The 22589-nt window shown below is 39.5% G+C and overlaps 1 protein-coding gene across 1 annotated transcript in view; it reads left to right on the top strand.

The window, feature by feature from the left end:
• The window catches only part of commd10 (COMM domain containing 10), an 85221-nt gene extending 62696 nt beyond the window's left edge, over positions 1-22525 (top strand). The window contains exons 6-7 of the mRNA XM_084728491.1: positions 21563-21622; positions 21913-22525. Coding sequence (XP_084584617.1) covers positions 21563-21622; positions 21913-21951 — 99 coding nt within the window. The 3' untranslated portion in view covers positions 21952-22525. The remainder of the gene's footprint in view (positions 1-21562; positions 21623-21912) is intronic.
• Positions 22526-22589: the final 64 nt, after the last annotated feature.

Below are 22589 nucleotides of genomic sequence, written 5' to 3'. Positions count from 1 at the left end.
GTAGTATCTTAGTATTATCTGTTGTTCTTACTATTGTCTTTGGGCTCTTCACAGGCACCTCACCTCCATGATATCACTGATGCTCAGTAGATTGGTACCAGTTTTGCTGTTGGTGACCTGTTGAAGAGTCTTCCTGTCCTGAGATGTGCACTCCCAGGCTAGTTTGTGATGTTTATAGGCAGGATGCTTTCAGTTGCTCCTCTGTAAAAGTTAACGGGAAGAGATTTTGGCCTTCTTAAGTTTCCTTAAGAAATGCAATCATTTCTGAACCTTCTTCACGAGGGTTGAGACGTGTGATGTCCAAGACAGATTCCCAGGAACCTGTTTACCCGCTCCACCTCAGCCCCACTGATGTAGGCAGGGGTGTACGTCTTTGCCTCTTTTTCAGAAAATCAACAATCAGCCTTGATTTTGCTGACATTGAGCAGTAGCTTGTTTTCTGTGCACCACTCTGCAAGACAGTTGATTCCCTCCTGATATGAAGTCTCATCGTTGTTTGAAGTCCGTCTGGTGATGGTGGTGTCATCCACAACTTCACAATAGAGTTCTCTCCTTGACAGGGGCTGCAGTGAAGGATGTACAGCACTAATGCCTTCAGAAGTTAATTTTGTGGCATTTTGCATCTTTAATTTGCTAAATTTTTCATCATCAATATCTGTCCAGAATGAGTGACAATTTTGTTAAATTGTTTAAGAACCAAAGGCAGCTATGTTGAAATTGTTGTCCACTTCTGTTTTCACATGCTTTCACTTCGCTTCCAGTAAAACTTCAAAGGCCAGCTGCTGTCTTTAACCTTTCTTGAAAGAGTGTTTAGCTTGCTGCATAACTGTGCACCTACACACATAGTGGGGGCAGATAGGACCGTACTTGACAAAGACTATGTCTTACAAGACTAACCCAATGGTGTTAGCTGACAGAGGACTTGAAAGAGAGAAGAGGAAGACATGGAGACAATGAGAAACAAAGAACAAGACCTTGAGCAAAGAAAAGAGAAGAAGAAGCTTTTTCCTGCAACATGCTGCACAAATCAAACACTTAAAAGTGCTGTGTGTGCACATTGTAAAAGGAAATATAGCACATAACACTTTCAAAAATTGAATTAGAATATCTAATTGTAACTCATTTGCCTCTCTGGACAATTTATCCATTGTCTACATTCCTTTTAGCACAGTCCTGAAAAAAAAAACAGGTCATGTGTAAGAGAGAGCAAGAAAGAGAGTTTTTATTACTGCTATGCTTAATGAATAAGCAGGACATCTTTTATTAAGACAAGAGTAAGCATTCAAATGTTTATTTCTCTGAAGTCCCTGAGTGGTGGCCTTGGCTATTATTTATGAATTAACTGCTAAAATCGTCTCAAAAATCTCTTTATGACACTGCAGGGGTGCCATCAGAGTGGAACAGCTGAGCTTGCATCAAACAGCATTTTAACTTTGCAGGAGCTTGATTGCATGTTGATAGTAATATTTATTCAGTAATGGTTCTGCTTGCAACTGATTCCAACCCAGAGCACTCCTCTGAGCTTCAGCTTAGAAAAAGGCGACGTTGCAAGTTTATCTAGTACTACGAAATTTTATTTAAAAAACAGTATTAGTTAAGAAGTTAGTTAACCAGATAGTGACTCTGTTCATCCATGTGTTTTAGTCATTGTGGGCCACAAAAAGGGACAAAGAGTTAGCTCTGCAGGCCTGCGCTTCTCAGAAACAAGGCTCTCAGTGCAGTGTGTTTGTGTGTGTTCAGGCATGTCAGTAGTGTGCATGTATCTGCATCCGTGCTTCAGTGTGTTTCTGTCATTCTAGTTCAGTGAGTAGCCCACTGGGTGCAGACAAACCCAGCCTTTGTGTCTATGTCCCGCTGCCATGCTGGGTACTGTACTGAATGGGCTCTGGGGAGCGAGGCGTGTGAAAATCCCACCCTTGCCCACCTAGAGACTGTCAGCTGTGTGTATGTGTGTGTGTACAAGAGAAAGAGAGAGTGTGTGTGTAGGGTGGGAAGTGGTGGGTGAAAGAGGACACTCCACACCGAAACAACCACCCTCTGTGTTGGGCAGTACAGACAGATTCTTTATTATTCTTTTATTTCATCAACTGGGGAACCTAATGACCTGACAAATGACCCCACCCAGCAGAGACCATTCTGCTCTTTCTCTCTGTCTGTCCGTCTCTTCCTCTTTGTCCGTGTGTCCCTCTCTATCCCCTTCTGTTAGGCTCTGTAATCTGTAAATGCTTTCACAGCTGACTGAATTTGACATAATATAGCCTAAAATGTGCAGGTGTGACTAACAACACTGATGATGGCTGCATTAAATTTAGCTTTCTCAGATACAGGGTCCTTATGTTATGCTTAGATGGAATGGAGGCATCATTAATGTTATTAGTTACACCTGTGTGGTTCCTGCTTCGACAAGTCAAAATGTCAAAATGAGATCTATTTTAAATACATTACACAAGGGCTGCGTGATTCTTGTTCAAATGTGACTCAGTTTTTCCCCAAAAAACTGAGATCACGATTCTCTGACACGATTCTTAGTTTTTCACACAAACGTTTATTGCACCCTTAGATACACAAGTACAAAAACGCAAACGCTTGCTGTCTAGACATGGCTTTAAACAGACAAAATAGCATATATCAAAGTACTGGACTTGTCTCTTGTAACAAAAAAAAACATTAAGTCTCTTTCCTCTCTAATTTTAGAACACTTAAAGTGATAAACTCAATTATAATACATAATATTTATTATAATTCGTTTGTATTTTCTCTCATGTGTGATGCGCCATGGTATTTTTTATATTTTTTATAACATATGCATTGATTACTATTTATTGTCTGAACGAAACCTGTTTGACACGTGTGCCACCACTACTTAAAACATAAATTCACATATTTTTCATATTCATACCCACCATACCTTTTAATAAGCCTGATGAATTGCTGAGTAATGGCCCTGTACACCATCACTGGTATTCCTAATTACTCTGGTTGATTAGACCAGTTTACAAAGTTTACAAACTAATGGAGCTTTCAGGTGCTCCTCAAATGGTCCCATTTCCCAAGTTGGGAAGTCGGTCTTCCGACTTTGGTGTGTTCATGTCGTAATGTGGAAAGAACATGGACGTTACGATGGGTAGGGTAGGGTTGTTGTTATAATTGTTGTAGCGTTTGGGTGATGTCTTGGCTGAAACTACTGTCCCACTGAAGATTCATGTTGCTTTTCAAGTATACTGAAACAGTTTGAAGCTTTATATTTTGTCCCAAACTTGTAGCTGCACCAACACATTCCCTAAAAGTACTAAAATATTGCTTTATGTGACTTGTTATAAGGGTTATTGCTAAAAAAAAAACCTACTGATCAAGGTTATTATATGTGGACAGCAGCTAACTTTTGTTATTTACTTTTGTCCTCCATGTTTATGCACATATGTTATACACAACAAAAAACAACTTGGCAAGGTCTTCAGGGGTCATTCATGTGATTTTTTTTCAGTCAGCAGCTCGTTTTTTAACAGTTCTGACACCACATAAATGCACAACAGTACCAGTACCCTAACAGTTGCAACAAAGCTAACAGGAGCATGAGGATCAAGCACAGTTTGTGCGTGACCCATACAGTCTTGAAAAAGGCATAATCAGGCACAGTGAGAACACCTGTGTATTTTTAGTGTATTATGCGTTGTTGGGTGTTTGGTATTTTTCATACTGTTACCGATACCCTGGCTTTGATACAGGTTCCTGAATTTTTTAATACCATATCTATTTTAACGAAAAGAAAATTGCATTACACATTATGGTACAATTACTGACTAGGAAGAAGCCAGTCAAAGACCTGGTGGTAAAAAAAAAACAAAACAAAAAAACAATGATCCTTGTGTCTGGGTGGAATGTAGTGTTTTTCCTGCATGCCTCTATGACATGTAACGTTATACAGCCAATCAGCAGCTTTATTAAAACTTGGTATAAGCAGATGATTAGATTTACACCTAGGGTATCCAAATTTGGTATTGAATGACAAGGCATTTTTCAGGTCGGTCGGTGCCATAAAAGTATCAAAGTTCAATACCCAGCCCCAGTGCTGGGCCTTGAATGAAAGATTGCTTGATTGTATATTTTGATGAGCTGAGTATTCAGTCACTAATGCTAACACTGAAACCCTTCTATTGTGTTTATACCTACATAGTATCCTAACACAATGCAAGCCAGATTACCTCCAGATGTGGCCAGGCAGATCTGATCACATTCTGATCACGTAGCATTTTTACCTTGCATTAACATTGATTTTTCCTTATCTGGACAACATATCCAGATACAGATCTGTGAAACTAGCGAGTACATGTTGTGCCTTGATCAAGGAAACATTTTCAAAAGAATATTTCTCTGAACGAAGACTTTGGCAAGGTACATGACCCAAGTTACTTTTGTAAGAATGAAATTGCTCAGGTGCCAGAGATTGATAATTCCTTCCCTCTCAAGGGTAAGATAACAGCTGAGCAGCATGCCTTGGTAAACAGTCACTCACCTTGTACACGCAATAAACTAACCATGTTTTCAACCGTAGTCTTGTATGCCAGATGCCACAGCATGCAAAAGTCTTGCTCTGTTAATAACAGCTCTGTCTTAAGTCAACATGCATCTCAGCCTATGTATGAAAGGTGAAAAATGAATTACTGTAACAGACTAGGGAACCCAGCGATGATTCAGATTCCCGATCTGGAGGGGCTTTTTTTTCTGTCTGTCTCCCTGTCTTCCTGTCTCCTCCCAGTGATTAATACATGAATGGATCCCTCACAAATAGATCATCATCATCAGTAATTGTCGGCCGTGTTCGTGTTGTACTGTGTCTTGCTGCGTAGCATGTGAAGATTCAAGGGGCGGATGTGGGAGCAGTACGCTCTGGTGGAACCATAGTCTTGTTCCCATTGTTCCCAACCACAACACAGGATGTGGCGGATTCTAATTGGGGAGGTGGACGGACAATTCACACACACAAACAAATAATGGACAAGCACACACACTCAAACTGCACAGACAGGACATAGGCGACCTCAGCCGTGTGAGACAAAACCAACAGGCAAAGTAGCCATCGTCCTATTTAGCCCACCACCGAGGATGTTATTTGTTTAGCCCTGGTAGTTACCTCCTGCTGCTCATAAATGTCAAGCCTCATCGCTGGTGAAAGAGAGTTTGCTTTACAGTTGGACTATGCAGGGTGTCCCAGCGTGTTTAATGTCTCAAATAAAAGTGCTGAGTGTTTATTTAGCGAGTTTGTTATGTCTTTTGTTCACAAAACAGTCACAGTATTGTCTTCTGCCTTTGCAAAAGCACCTATTTAGCACAGTAGGTAGTGCTCCCACTTCAATGAGGTTAATTTAATGTTTGCCAAAAGAGATTCAGTTTACTAGCGCAACTATTAGTGAGATGCAGATGTGGCCAAAGTACACACATTCTGTGCTCAAAAAGAAGTAGAAGTAGAAGTGTTAGTGTTGTTACATATTTTAATAATTTTCGTCTTGTTACTTCTTGTTACATCGTATTCATCCTGTTACACCTTTTACATTGTTTTCCTCTGGTTACTTCTTATAGTCATTTTTGTTTGATGTAGTTTCCTTCTTGTTATGCCTTGTTACATTGTCTTCGTATTCCATTAAAATTAAAGTAATAAGCCTGTTTTGAAAACGTAGGGAGTAGAAAGTACAGATATTTGTTTAAAAATGTAGGGAGTAATGGTAAAAAGTTGTCAGAAAAAGAAATACTGTACCAATGTACACATACCTGAAAAGCTTACTTAAGTACAGTAACAAGGTATTTGTACTTAGTTATTCCTGGTGAGATCTCGTCAAGTCCTCTCCTCTCCTATCCCCCTTTTCTTCCTCTCCTCTCTCCCCGTCTATGTCTGTTCCTCCATCCATGCCTCCCTCCGTCTGCTGTATCTGTTTGGGTGTGCTGTTTGTGTTTGTGGCCTTGCCTCTCCGAGCATGTAGACATATGCCCTGTTCCTCCTCTAATTGGTCCTCTGTATTCATGTGGGGATGCAGAGAGAGGCAGACAGACTGCAGGCAAAGCTGACTCTTAATAAATGTCAGTCCACCGCCTGGCTACGGATGGACAGCTCACTGATGGGCTGTTTATAACAAGGCGTCACTTAATGCAAGGGGAGACGGGAGCGGAGTCAAAGTTACAGAGATGAAGAACAGAAATACATCTGGAGATGGTGATGCATCTTGCCAATGAGAGATGGAGAGAAGATGAGAGAGGGACAGGGAGACAGAATCACATCAACAGGAAGAAGGAGACAAAGATGCATTGATTGTGGAACAGCATGGTGTGTGTGTGACAGGAGGGATGTCACACAGGCAGCAATGAATATCTGTGTGTGTGTGTGTGTGTGTGTGTGTGTGTGTGTCTGTGTCAGAAAGCTCTAAGCTAATGAGCCTAACTAGTATGTTTAGAAGAGCACACTCAGTAGATCTCCACCAGGTGTGTAAGTTATCCCCAGCGGAAATAAGATTACAAAGAGAAGCAGTTGTTAATCACTTGCAGCCCGTAACGGCTGATTAAGTGAGTGAGGAGTCAGCAGTCAATGGTGGTATAAAACACAACAATCAATAACATAGATTTTTTAAAATTGTTAATCACCGCAACCACGAGAGGTCTTTGAGCACACAATCATAAAAAGTAGGCAATTTGTTAATTCTTAACAGGGTTGATAGACCTGCTTTTCTTCATTCACCTGTGACTAGTGAACTGACTCATGAACTAATGATGATACTTGGTCGAGGCATTAGATCCTAACTCTCACAAACTTCAGTCAGTCAGCTAAAGGATTAACTTATTCAACTAACCCCTCTGCCCCGGTACTCTGTCTGCTACTAGGAGATAGAAAGGGTGGGTTGCAGGTTAACAAGGGGGGTGGCATCCCCTCTCAAACCGTCTCCTGGTCATACATGTGCACAAAAAATATTAAGCTGATCAGTCCAGTACTGTGCAACATTATGTGCAGACAGATACACAAAGACTCTAAACCAAACCAAACCAGTGATGTCTTTCACACTTATACCTACCCACGATAATAACCAATAGGCTGCCTATCAGCCAGATATACAGTATTAACATCACTTATGGGAATTAAGAGTGCATGAAAACTATTTAGTTAAAATAGTCAGCTAAAAGTCATGGATAAAAAGTTGAAAAAGTTAGCTAAAATAATGGATACACTGGTGAAACAGATAGCTAAAAGTGACGTTGAATTAGCTAGTTGGCTAAATGTTGGCTCATAGATGAACAATAAATGTCATATTTTTTCTATGACTAATAGTGTTGAGTAACTGAGTAGCTTGTCATCCATGCATGGGAACCACTGTTAGTGTGTATGCACAATCAGGTGCAAATTTGTGCTTTTATGTGTGCATGCTCTTGAGTGTGTGTGTCATTTACCCTTATGGTCGTGTGTGATTATTGATGTGTTGATGGGTGAGTGTACCTTTGTACCCATGCATGCTTGAGTATGTACGTGGCTATGACTCTATAGTATGAGTATGTGCAGCTGTTTGCTGTGTGTCTCAGTGTGTTTTCAGGAATTCATCCTGTCAGGGCTGGAACCTCCTAGCTCCTGTCTTCAGACAAAACAAAGCAGAAGCCCAGTTTGTTTACTGTTTTGCCTGCCTTGTTTTTCTTTTGATTGTTGTCAAAGTTCCCACTGTCTCCCCTTGGGTAGCAGCATACACTCCACTCTTCTGTGCTATTATTTACTCCCTGCGGTTTCCAGAGTTTAGATTGAATGAGAGCGTTATCAAAAGGCCTGTTGAAAAAGGAAGAAAAAGTGAAGACGGAGAAGATATTCAGACTGATGGAACGTTCTAGGTCTTTTCATTCCCAAGTGTTTTCTCCAAATCATAGAAAGTCTGAGTGACATGTTGGCCCCTTTATATGTTTTTGGGAGGCCTCTTACTGTACAGGAAAAGTTTTTCATTATGTCTCTTGTATGTCATAAGTCTTCTCTTCTCTTCTCTTCTCTTCTCTTCTCTTCTCTTCTCTTCTCTTCTCTTCTCTTCTCTTCTCTTAACATATGTGGGAGAATAGGACTGTCTCTAGCTCATTTCTGTTATAAATACCAGAGGTGATTGACAGTTTCTAGTGTTTGGGTTTGACAGCTCTTATTTGTTGTAGTCGACAGGCTTTTAGTGAATGGCTGACGTTTTGAGGTTCCATGTCTGTCACCGTGCGATGGCTACAGGGCACCGTTGTGGATGTGGATACCAGTCCACAGTGCCCCCCTTTCAGTGTCAATGCACAGTGCATGTGTGGCTCCTAAAGGCTGTTTTTATGAACAACTCTGGGCTCACAGGGTCATGGGAAGATTAAACATGATTGTTTTTTGAACTTTTGATTCATTTTGTTGCTGTTGACTGGCACATTAGAGTCGTGTGTAAAGCTAGTGGTGCCAGTGTTTGCCAAATTAATTCCAAGAAACTGACACATGAGAGGAGCTGAATATTGTAGATTATAGTTAATTAAAAGAGCAACAACAACAAACAAAAAAAAGAAAAAAAAAGAAAAGAACTAAGCTATTGTAGGCTCAACTTCAAGACCCATGGCTGAGATGGGCGCCAAAATTGCCACTGGCTCCACAAGATACCAACCTCCTTAATTTGGTGGCCAAAGTAGGATTTTGATAGGGCTGCATGTACTACATATAAAACAATTAAATAAAATACTTTTTGGATTAAAGTTCTACATTTAACTGTAACAAACAACCAAACAACCATACTGTGCTGACTAGTTGATCAGCCATTCGACAATTAAATTAAGTAGCATAATGTTATACACCTAAATGTCAATAAACACCAGATTTCCAAATAAAAGTTAAGGGTTTATGAAATTCTGCTAATTGTATGTGGGAAAACAGCCTGAAGCTTCTACAGTCAAAGGGCAACTTTTTGGACTTTTTATTGACTCAGTTACTTTCTCTTGATTGAAAAACTGTTGCTACTGCTCTTTACACCCACACATACACTTAAATGCTCTTTTGGTGCATTTAATTCTATCACCTGTCCACAGCAGATGAAGTTTGCCAAGTTGCCATGGAAATGTAGGTTTCTATTTTTCTATTTATTTTTTTCCCCATAGTATGATTTGGTTAATTGGACTTTCGGGTGAGATTGTTTTGTCAGTAGTTTGAAATTACAAAAACTGCAAATAAAATAAATGGAATTGAGAAAGGTTAAGGGAAAGTGAGATAAAACGACACCAAAAGTGACAAGATACAGTAACTGCTAGAGAACATATGGTGTGTTTATGTGCGCATCATGTAAAGGTCGTATCCTGAACATTTTCAAAAACAGGGTAATGGCCAAAATCAGGATGCTAATGCACTTGTAAAAACACTTGTACAGTAGAAAATTGAGATTTTAGCCATTCTTACAATTAACAGTGGCATAAGAAACATAATAATAGTGGAAGAATTCAGGGCATTATTTACACACCAGTAATGATAGCTATGCTTTTTTAAATTAACATAATTATCATAAGCAGTGTAATATTTTATTTTAACTTTTATTTAACTAGGACATCGATTGAGATTCAAAATGTTGTTTACAAGAGAGACCTGGCCAATGTCATGGCCACTCACAACATATTAAAATACAATATTTGTGGTGTTGCTTCAGTAACTGTGAAAGTAAACAGTTCTTGAGAAGAAATACAAAAGTTTAATGTCAGGTACTTCCAAGAAGTCTCATTACACCCATTACTGACCACTTACGTGAAAATTAAAAACAGTTTGCACCAAACTCAGTCCAAATACTAACAGTCTGTACTGCAGTCATACACACTCATAATAGCCTGTCAGCTAACTAGCTTAAGGAATACCCACCGGCATTCCTGGGTTTGAGAAATGCTGCTCCTAATAGATCATGTCATTTTGAACGTTTTGGGGTCAATAGTTGCCATATTGTAATTGCCTTATTATTCCATCCTCTTTGTGAAGTTTCTATGTTTGTAAAACATAGTTACAGAACATATTAAATGTTTGATATATTACATTTAGTTTGATTAGTGCTCTATAATGAGTAGAAAGCAATTAATTAAAGTCAGCATAATACTTTGGCCAATTTGGTACCTGTTATTCTCCTCGGCTGAACCTTTGACCTGTCTCCAATTCCCCATCTGCGCCTCTCCTCCTCCTCCACACTGAATCAGGTGGCTACAAACCAGGCAAATCTCAACAGTGTTGATGAGGTACAGACAGATGGCCAGAAACACTTGCAACATAAAAGCGGAGGCAGCACACCTGTAGCACTGAAGCAAACAACAAAAATCTTTATTGAGACATTAAAAGACTGTGTTTTGACAGCACAGCTGCCTTTGTCAGAGGATCTGTTTTTAGTGACAGACAGCTATGCAGCTGAACAAATGCACACTCACAGCACATGCATCCTCAAGCACAACAAACACACTTTTGTGTTTGAGAAAAATGTTTTATGTCTCAATAAGTTGCACTTTTTACATCAGAGCTAGAGTAGAGGTTTTCACATTTCCACCTGAACCCTAGGACCTGAGATGCAACCCAGGACCTGTATGGCTTTAGATACAGTCAGTTTTACTGGGGTATACAGTGTTATGGCAGTATTTGTGTAAAACTTGTGGAAAAAGGTTCAACTAGACTGCACTTCACTATACTGTAGTGCTCCTTTAACGTAGGCAGAACTGATCATCATAATGACAGTATTCCCACAACTGGGAAACAACACACACTCAGGAGCTCCGCTTGAGGCTTGAGAAGCTGCAGCTTTTATTCACTAAGAAACTTTATCTCTCAGGCGCCATCTCAGCCCACCTGCACTGCCCTGCTGAGAGACTGACCTCTTGTGGCACGTGCTGCATGCTCATATACATCATCTCCATATTAGTTAATTAGAAAGAAGAGCGTCTGTATTATGATGATATTGAAAATCATACCGTCAAGATTTCTGAATACACTGGTGTACTGTAATACCTTTATATCACCTAAGCCATCAAGTGGATCTGAGAAACTCTACACCCTATTCTGCATGAGTCTGAGTCTCATCTTTCAAATAATAGGCAGGTCCGGTTTGGTTCCCTGTAGCACATTTCTGGGGGGTTGTTGTCTTTGAACTTAATTTTTTTTTGGAAATGTGATGACCTATAAGCTACAAATTCAATATGCCAATTAAAAGTTGAAAAGAATTGTCATCTCACTTGATTAAAAAAAAATACTAGTAGTGATGAGCTTCCAATTTATTCCATGTAATTACCTATTTGTGGAAAATATTACCCAGTTTCTTCGTGCCACAGTTTTATTTTTTGCTGTCACCTGCATCCATGCCCAGTGACAGAGAACCGTCCTCATGTCCTCAAAAACTAACCCCCGCTGATCATCCTTCAGCAAGATGGCAGAATGCAGCTCAGACAGCCAGGGAAGCCTGTGAATGTACTGTCAGCTGGCACAAAGACAGAAAGGGGTGCAGGCAGACAGGTTGGCAGACATGCAAGCATTGTAAGCTAACTGACAAACAGTAATGACACATAGACTGTGGTTGCTGTTTGCTGACCGACAGACAGATAGACAGAGAAGCATGCAGACAAGTTGATGGAACAGATAAACCAGCAGTCACTCAGTCATAAGGTTTTTGTAAAGATACGTGTACCCATGGCAACATGAGAGTGTAACAGCAAGAACTGTAGATTATTTTTTTCCATTAATAATGGTCAGGATGTGTAGTAAAGCAGGAAGGAAAGGAAAGGGAAGGGTGTATTCATTATGAGTGTGTGTGTGTTTTGAGAAGAGGATAAAGGGTTGCCAAAATCTGACAGCTCGGCCTCCTGTGCACGTCGTCTCTCTCCCTGTCGCTTTGTCTTTCACTGTCAAGATTTCTCTCCGTCAGGCCAAAGTCAATGACCAGGCAGCGGCCAGAGAGCTCCAATTGGACAAACTGTCAGAGAGCCCATAGTCACAGAAGACATATAATGCAGCAAAGTCACAGAGGACCTATAATATAGCATATCCTCTCTCTGCAGAGCACTTGAGCTGGCAAAATTACAGTAACCCTTTCTTCTGATGCTGATTTAATGCTGTGCTGGTGTCATTGAAAGAGGCAGAAAAGCATTTTAGTCGAGCAGGGATGAACTGCGCCACATTTTATGCATTCTTGGAAGAAGTGCTAATTGTGGTTGCATAAACATAATTTTGATTTAAAATCCTCTGAACCGCCAAAATCAGTGGACTCAGTGCATGTGTGGAAACATTTATGCCATTTGTGATGCCAAGTGGGATATATCATGGCCTGAAAAAACAAACATGCTTTACACTTTCTGTAATTACCAACAGGACATGGATCTGTTTTTGTTTTTATTACTCAGTATTCATGTCCTTTTCTGCTAATTAAGACCTGGTGCGAATGCGACATCAGTGCTGGATAAAATGACAAGCACTTGGTTAAAAGAGCTCCACATGGGTACCGAGGTAGCACAGAGAAACAACACTCGTCCACCACTGAAGGGAAATGATTTCATTTCCCACCTGTGATGTTTCTGGCATGGCTGAGTGCTCCAACAGAAACAATTGACAGTGTTTGCAGGGTAGAGAGTAAATGACAGTAATCACGTTGTTGTCACTGCACCAGTTTTCCACTACATGGTATGGCTTGAGTTGATTCTAAAATAATTGTGGTCTTTTTTTTTAATGGACTTTATTGAAGCACACTGTTCATAACAGCATCCTAGTGGAGAAATAGGGATAGGCTTGTGTGTAATGTGTGTGCATTGAGAGTGCAAGTGGTGAGACTGAGAGTGACTGACAGTGGAGCAGAGTTGTCAATCTGGCAGTAAATGTACAGTACAGGTTATAGTGTGTCAGTCAATAAGCGCTGCAGCCTCTCAAGACCAAGAAAAGTTTGGTCAATTATTTCCAAACTGCTGGAAAAGTGAAGAGGGTGAGAATCAAATTAAGCTGAATAGGATAGGCTAACAATAACATTACCTTTGGGTAGGGATGCACAATTAATCACAAAGTTATCACAATTGTTGCAGAACCAAAACTAAATTGCAATTTTTTTGAAAAATTATATTGCATATCACAATTTCAGTCAAATAATCCCATTATTATTTTCTTAGCATATCGTGCAATCCTACCTTTGTGGCTACAGCGTTAGCTCTGGTGCAATCGTATCCCTTCACAGTGTCTTTTTTTGAGACTTTGTAAAACAAATCCAGAATGATTAACTCCGACACTTATGTGGTTACTTATCCATTTTTCTGTGTTAAATCAACCGTTGTTAACATTTTGTTAACTGCCCACAGGCAATCCCAGAATGCCTTGGGTTGAGTCTTTCAACCAATCAGTGGCTGTGTTCCTGATTGGAAATGTGTGAATGTGTAATATGTTTGTATCATTACATGAGACTAACCCTATGAGATAAAATTTGCAGTGGTGACAGTAAGGTAGGCAGGCATTAAATGGCGGCACTGCATATGAATATGAATACATTGCATTGAAATATGCTGTATCTTCATTCATTACAATAGTAAACTACTGCATGGGCATAACAGGGGTCCTAACACAGAGGGCTCTGCCAAATAACAACAGGTTCTGACAAAAAAAGTTTAGCTTTTACAGCAACACAATATAGATCTTAAAGCAGTACATTGTGTTGGTCAGTCAAGAGCAGGAGCACATGCCTGGACGATTTCTTTGTAATATATTCTTAAATTGAGTTGTAAAATGATGTGTCATAGTATTATAAATTGTTGTCCAGTTTTTTGGTGTCTGATCAGCCTCCAAACTCACTGATGTGTCACTACAACAGGTCTTCATGGAACCTGTTTTTATCTCCTGACTGCTACCTGTAGCAACACACCCACGCTAACACAGCATTTGCTTAATGCAGGGCTCTTAACAGTCTGAACACCTGCGTCCTTCCTCCTGGAGACACAGCCTCCTCAGACTAATGGAGAGAGTTAGTAGAAACTAGTAAAAAAATAATCTGCTCCATTTCTGTATGTAAACAAACCTTATTTATGTCGCAGAACAGAAATTACATTGTGTTTTACAAGAAGATGAGACCACAAAAGAGGGAAATAAACGAAACAGTAAAGACAAGATATAAAAACAAGCAAAATGAAGTGTACAGCCCATAAAGTAGAAGGTATAGACTCAGAAGAGACTGAAATAAAACGTTCATTAATAATGATAAAAGAAAATAATATAAATTAATCATGTTATTGTGACCTGTATTGTGTAGCAGAGTCTTCAAATATAATGAGTAATAAGACTGCAGTCAGAGTATACAACAGGCAGTTTTTGAATTCTTAATGCTGATCTACCCAATAATGTCAGAAACTTCTCTACTTTTCTTCCAGACACACACACACACACACACAAACACACACACGCACACACAAATCAAGTACACGTGTAATTTCACTACACTGCAAAAGATTGATTGGCACTTGTTGTCGACACTTAGCCTGATTTGCTTCACTTCATGTCTGTCTCACACGGACTTTGCCATGCATATTTTAAGATTACTTCACCCAGCAGACAGTTTCACACTGACACTAAAAAGTGCTGTCCCATTTCTCTTTTTCTCTCTGTGCAAATTTATAGGCAGCTTTTGTTGTTAGATTAGGTTTTCTGGATAGAAGACAAATTCTTTCTGTCACTGAAATCTTTATAGTTTGATGCTTGAGATGCTTTTGGCTGTTTGCTACGATGCAATCTCTGGTGGGTTAGCACAAATTTTCATTATTTCACTTAAGTTCTCGTTCTCTGTCATCGTGTTCCTTCACCTTCTCCTCTTCTCTGGCTCTCACTTTGCTGCTCATTTTTCCTCATATTTATTTCTCCCCTCCCCTCTTTGTTTTTGTCATTCTCTCCTCCTTGTCATCTTTTACTCCCTCTCCCTGTCTTTATCCCCACCCTGTCTATCTTTGCTTTTTACCAGTGAGAGGTAAGAAATTCAGTTTCTGAGGAGCACTCAGCAAAAAAAAATTCACTGCTCTGACAAGTGTTTCAAATCCACGCTATTCTTTATTGCACTGAGGCAAATAATTGATGAAGAGTGCCTTTTTGCTTCCACCCTGCCCCATTCACACAGACTCCTTGTGGTATGAGAATACAGCTGCCTGATGCAGTACACCACAATCTTATATAAACTGACATTACTGACACCAGTAACCACTTGATGAGGTAAAAGCACCACCTGTTGAATGTGTCATTCTTTTATCAATTGGAATTCATTGATTGGTTCACTCAAGAACACAAAAAAGTCATAACATTGGTCTCCTCTTGATATGACTGCAGCAATTACAGGTTTTTCATTCAGATGGCTCCAGATGACTTGCTCATACCTGATATACCTTTTCTTCTGTTTGGCACTTGCAGTATTTATAAAAGGGACATTCTAGTTTTATTATACTGCAGCGTGGATGTTGTTTTTGTTCATTGCTGTAGCTTCTGAGATCTGAAAACATGCTAATGTCACTACTGCAAAGTCCAATGAGGAAAAACCGTAGACAGTAGAGGAAGAAGTGGACAAGAAGTGTTTGTGTTTGTTCTTTTTAAAAATAACCCTACTTCTTAATTTATGACCTCAGTAAACAGTTTCCTAATTAATTTATGATCTAGTTTTGAGTCTTTGTCTATACAGCATAATGTTCATTTTGTACTTTTTGATCCTATTTAGAGTAAAATAGATGATAAAACAGGGTGTGCTTTAGGATGGGGCTACTGTGTGACTGTCAGGTCATTCTCAGTGAGTTGATGCAGTGCAACATAAAGAGCTCATGAAACTCACATCAGACTATCCAATAGGGCTGGGCGACTGGACGAATATATCACTTATTGAAGATGGGCTTGAATCCATCACTATCTCATAACTCATATCTAGAAGGGAACCCAAGATTTGCAAAAACTCTTGTGAGATTTATACGTGATGTTCCTTCATTGTGCATGGTGTACAAACCAGTTGTGTTTCATAATGTTACAGCGCTGTGGTTAAGATCTGGGTAGGTTTAGGGACAAAAAAACCCAGTTATAGTTAGGTAGAGATCATGGTTTAGGTTAAAATTATCACTTTTATGAGTTCTTCCTCTAGGGTTCCCCTCGAGAAATGACAAGGTGGGTTCTATTGTGTTTCTGGTTTCTATTCTGTTAGAGGGGACAATGATGTGATCGTAAAAATTCCTTATTATTGTATCTTGCATCAAAATTTTTTATTTCTATACATGATTTATTTTTTCATTTATATATATACATAAATAGGAGGGATGCCAGTCAGATTGTATCATTGCACTTTCCTCACAAAAAGTGGCCTAGTTTAGAACGTAAACATGATGTACGAACAGTGTTTCCCCTGTCATCAGAGCTCACTGCTCTGCATGTTTTAGATGTTTCCCTGCTCAAACACTCCTGATTCAGATGATCAGCTCGTCATGAAGCCTCTGCCTGATAGCCTGAAGCCTGATAACGAGCTGATCATTTGAATCAGGTTGACCAGGATAGGGGAGTGTTGGTGAGATAATGAAATACAATCCAGGAATTCCAGTTGGAGTAACAGATTAATGCATTTCAAGGCTTATCAGATGCAAAAACACTGCACAGCAAGTGGGCGGATCTGAAGGTCTGGACCCAGGTAAACGTCATCCTGAACCACAAATGTCAGTGTGCTGGTGGCGCTAGAGCAGCAAGTCCAAAATATTTGCCATTTTGTTGCTGTTGAGCTATTTCACTATGTGAGTGAAAGATTGGACTTGCTTGTGATTCTAGATAAAAACTCAGGGAGCCACCAGAGTTATTAGGATTCATCCTTCGAGCGCAGCAGTTGTCTGTGCCAAACGCCATGGCAATCCATCCAGCAGCTGATGAAACATTTCACTAAAAAAACAACACTGTCAACCCAAAGGTGGTGCTAGAGGAAAAATTAGGGAGAGGACAGGCTTTCATCCTCTGGGGACTATGAATGCCTGCAGAAAATGTCATACCAATAATTGTTAAGACATTTCAGTCTAGGCCAAAGTGTTGGATCAAGCATATTGCCAAAACACCAGTGGCAGGAATCAATAGAGGCCCCATAATACAACGGTATCATAATACTTAAGTTACAGTATTATTGCAGTATATTTTATTGCACTATTATTACCGATAAGAAAGAAGGCCAAAGCTATGAAACATTACCGAGGATGCAGTAAACCAGAATTCTCTTAACATTGTGGTATTCTCAGTTTGAGTTTGAGGACTTGTGCTGTAATCCATATAGAGCTTTCACAATTATCCCTCCCTGACTTTGTTGGCTCATCTGGGGAATTGTACGAGTAACCTTGTCGAAAGCTATTAGGCTTGTACTGAGGGCTGTAACAGAATATTTAGTCCCACTTTTCAGGAGAAGTTTGGAGAAATTTCCTTGATTTCTTTTGTGAGTTTCATTTTTTCTTTTGTTAGCTTATTCTCTCTCATGTGTTGGAGCTCCCTTAGCATGTAGCCTATATTGTAATAATATACTGTTGCATGTAGTGTATGTGGAACAGCAGATGCAAGTGAATTCATGATTATCTTCATGGGTTAATCCTGTTTTCTGTATCCTGACACACAGGATTTTGGCACTGAGACAGATAAGAATGCGTGTGTGTGTGAGCGTGTGTGTGTGTGTGCATGCAAACTGGTGGTATAAGGCTGTGATGATGAGGATGATGCATTCTATCCCCATTAGTGTTAGCCTAGATCTGTCAGAGCCTTGTTGGGTTACTGCCTGGCAAAATCTCAACCCTGAGGAACAATGGGATGGGCTAAACACACACACAAACACACATACACACACACACACACACCCTTGTGCCTATTTTCCCAAGACATAACACTCTCTATTTCACACACACACACTTACCAGTACCTGGAAATGCTCACATTCACTTAAGCACAAACACACAAACATACTTTCATCCTGAACCCCGGTGTAACAGACGGGAAGTGTTACAGTCTGGTTTGTTGTCTTCACTTTATTGCAGCTTAGTTTTGATCGACATCACATTTCACGCGCTCAAAACTGCATTTTCAGTTGCCCTCTGTCTCACCTCACCTCTGTCAGACAATAACAGAGACAGCTGACGAGTCTTTATTTCTTTTTTCCATCTCCGCTGGTGCCTTTCCTGTGACCCAAGCTCACCGAAGACCATCAGCCCAAATAACTGATTATGCAGCGCTGGTTTCTCCTCATTATAATAGCATTTGCCACAGTGGAGATCATTAGAAACTTGAGCGGTGTGGACTGAGACTGCTGCTGGAAGCGCAGGGTGTGTTCATCACTCACCCAATTTAACTGCGTGCCCAATTTTTTAGTTCAAATCAAATAGTTTCCTAACAACAACCTTGTTTACTCTCAGAAATTATTTATCACCTTGTAGAACTACTTTGATGTGCGTCTTCTTTTCATCGTATCTTGCTCGATAACAACACTTTAATAAGTTGTTTTATTACCTGTCGTTCAGAGGCCGGCCTTGCAGACGGAGCTAAACTCAAGGCTGTCCTACATTCTCCCTGAATGTGCTGTGGAGTGGAGGCTTTGACAAGAGATAACATTTTCCCTCCGTGCTCTCCTTTATGGACTTTTAACGTTGCCTCTAATTAATATCTCTGTCATTAATTTGCTGTGACACATGGCCTCCCTCCACCCACTCAACCCAGCTGCCCACCCAACCAGTTAGATCCAAGCCCCAGAGCTCCATTTAGTCTCCGAGCACCAAACTGCAGGGAGGAGAGCTGCAGCAGACGGGAGTGAATGATCACACAACAACTCCCATGTGGTTTTAGTGTCTTTTTCTGTTTTGTTTGTTACTTTTTTTCGTCTGTTTCATTCATTCACTCGTTCATTCATTCATTCATTCTTTCTTTCTTTTCCCCTGCCCTCCTGCCAGTTGGTGCCAGGAGTTTGGTGCTATTATCAGCGTTCAGCACTGAGTGCACTTTACAGGATGACCCTTCTCATTCTCTGCTACCTAGAAAGCATTTCACACATTTTAGCTATTTTCTCAATGATGGGTGTTGATAAAGTGACTCGCCATTTCGTCCACTCATGGGGTGGATTATTGTTCAGCCTTTGCTTCTGATGGGGTGGTGGTGATGATGATGATGATGACGATGGTGATGATGATAGCAGTCCGGTGATGGTTGCCCTTGGTTTCTTGTGTTTCTTGGCAGAACTGCTCTTCCCCTGATAGTCTGTCAAGCCGGCAGTCAAAAGGCTCCGTGGGTGAAACCTATAAGCACATAATGACTCAGCGTACATCGTCTCACAATAAATTCATGAATTGACACATGACGCATTTGTCATGGAACTTAAAACAAATTAAAAAATATTGGAACAATATTCACAAATTGTAGTTATAGATCCCAACTTCACAAGGCACATACTTACTCCGCATCTCTGATATATTTCTAAAAAAAAGTTGCTTAACTTACATTATTTTGCAATATCATTGTATTAATATCGATTTAAGGTCAAGTATGTAAGTTTAGTTTGTAAGTCTGTAAGTATGTTTTCATCAGCGTATAATCACCTGAGAATAATAATCACTGTGTGTTTGTTACCTTAGAATTAGATCTATGTTTTGACAAGAATTTGGTGATGCAGTATGAATCATGATTCAGGGGTTTCGATGGAGTATATTATTATTGTAAGCAAGGTGATATATTGCTCTTTTTTTAAATCTAATTTTTGAGAAAATTCTTCCTTGTACATGCTTGGAACAGAAAGGAGAGACGAGGTGTTTGAAATCTGCAAGCTCACCATTAGATCACACTAAATCTTACACACTGGTCCTTTAATTCCTGACCTTATAACAGGCACTATTTTCCCTTGAAATACATTCTACTATATTAAATTTATAAAGTTACATAACTTCAGCAGATGTATGAGGGTACAAAACATCTCTAGCTGTGATTAAAAAAATAAAGAAAAGAGAAAGAAATGCAAAAAGAGAATTTATATTCTGCTCTGAATCCTCTTTTTTTTAAAATCTGAAATACTCATATAAATAATGGACAGATTTTAACTTTATTTTTGATAGTTTCTTTTGTGGCTTCTTTTTCCCCTCTCACAAAATCCAGATGAGAAACATCTTAGCTTGTCTTTTTCATGTTGTGCTAAATTAATCAGTCTGTCTTATCAGATGGACTAGACCAGGCCCACGGGCTGAATCTGGCCCTTTCACGACCTCAACAGTCCTTTGATCATTTATAAATATGAAGGATATGATATGATAGATATGAAAAAAACCTATGACTGTGATTTCATTTAAATAATGTGTTCTTAGTTTATGTTTGTTTACACTGTTTATTAGTAAATCATAATTTTATTAGTAGGCTAATTAGCCCACTCACTGTTTATGTCTGTTGTTGGTCTGTTGTTGAGCACAGAGACACTGATTATTTTGAAAAGTTTTAACTCTGGCTGTTCAAGTAGAGGGAATTTAGGAGAGTCAAACTGAATTAAAAAAAGATATATGCAATCTTCTAATCTAGGATTACAAAGGTACGTTGTTTTTTTTCATGGGCTTTTGTACACAATGTTTATTTTCCAAGTTTGAAAACTAATAAAGTGGAGAAAAAAATCTAAAAGATGCATTGTTTTACACACATTTAAATCCCTAACTTTCCAGGTCAGACATGGGAGACGTAAATGTCTGGCCTCTTGGCACTTTGCTTTTTCATGACAAATGTTAAACAGTGTCCAGTCCAGGTAAATTCATTTTCTTTATTTAGAAAGGTCACACCTGAAAAAAGTAAAGAAGTTTCCATAGTGTTCCATGATGGGACATATTTTCTATATCACATTGCGTGTTTTTGCAAGGCTTCTGCATGTGTCCGTTGTGTTCACTGTGATGTCGTTCATGCTACATACAGGGCTGTACGTTAATCACAAGATTATCAACTGCAGTATGGCCAATTACAATATCCAAATTGCAGAACCAGATTGCAAATGAAAAAAGGACAAATGTGTGAGAAAACGGCACTATAATGAAGTACTCTAGTGGTGCAGAGATGCCCCAGACAACAAATCTTGTTCTCTAGATGAAAGAAAAATGTTTGTTTGGTACAGACCCCAACAAATGTCACACAATTCCCACTGATCATATTGCCTATCGCAGTTTAATTTTTATTTTTTTAGTTTTTTACCATATTGTGCAGCCCTAGCTACATATGATTTGGCCATCTCCTTTTAAAAGTAAGCTAAACAGAAAGGAGAAGGAGTGATGGGTTTGTGGACAGTAACTTTGCCTTCAGTGTATTTTTAAACACTCTGATGGATAAAGACTTAGAGGATGGTGCGTACTGGCCAGAGAGCAGTAATAATTAATGAAGGTTTTTATAGAAAGCACAAGACTGAAGAAATCTTGCTCATGACTCCTCCGCATCTGCTCTTATTGCTGCTTTTTTATCCTCTGCCCCGTCGATCTCGTACATCTCTGAACCTCATATTTGTGAGGTTGTTTGTTCCCTTCGCTCTCATGCCTCTCTGACCCTCTATAACCCCACTTCTATCTCTCTGTCTCTCCCCAGGTTCAGGAAAATGTCTTTGTTGAGTTTAACCACCAGGAGCTGCTTGAGTTCTACAACAAGGTCTGTTATTTCAGAGTCTGTGTGTGAGCACACGTATGTGTCCACTTTGATGTCACATATACTGTATATCTTTGAGTTTCAGTCTCTATCTTCAGTGTTTTATTTCATCCTGATTGGCAGACATTTCCTGACAAAATCCATCTGCCTGCCTGCCTGTCTCCCTCATACTTTGATACATTTCATTTCCTCATTCTCTCTTTTCTTTCTCTGACTTTTCTACCTTTTCATGTTTGTGTTTGTTTTGTGTAACTCTTTTTTTTTCAAACAACCTTTTCTCCTCTTTCTTCCAGCTTGAAATCGTGCAAGGCCAGTTGGATTCCCTGACTTGATGCCTGCTGCTCTTTGTACAACCACACACACACACACACACACACACACACACACACACACACACACACACACACACACACACACACACACATTGTTAGTGATTTTGCTGACAGCTATGCCAGATGTTAGAGGCATAGACAGTCCATTCTTGCTCTGATTTATAAGACAAAAATGTCAAAATTTGATGGAACGAGTTTCTTACCCTTTTGAGCTCCATTTCATCGAAGTTGGTGGGATAAATCAGATTTTACTTTCAATTTTTATGTCTTCATCAAGGAGATGGTGGGAAAATTTCCCCTGTCAATATAAACTATACTGAAATAAGTTTCTTAGTAACATTTTTCTATGCCCTGCAGTGGGTAACTTAATGTTTGATTGTGCTGTAAATTAGTTATAACAAGATGTTAAAACTGTGCCAAAACTGAATGATCTTCAACATTCATTTGTACCATTAGAAAAAAAGGAAGTAAAAGGAAATTAAATGTCATCACGAGTTGAAACAAATGGATTTTGTAACTTGGAGAATGAACTAGTGTCCATGCCACTCTAATAAAATCTGAAGTGGAGGTGAAATCCATCCAAGCTGTTGTTATTTAGTGAAGGCTCATTATTTCTCATTAAGACCAACCTGGACTGC

This window comes from Lutjanus erythropterus, chromosome 10 (assembly GCF_056507025.1).
Source record: "Lutjanus erythropterus isolate fLutEry1 chromosome 10, fLutEry1.hap2, whole genome shotgun sequence".
Lineage (NCBI taxonomy): Eukaryota > Metazoa > Chordata > Actinopteri > Lutjaniformes > Lutjanidae > Lutjanus > Lutjanus erythropterus.
Note: the sequence above shows the minus strand (reverse complement) of the source record. Positions and strands in the feature narration are given on the sequence as shown.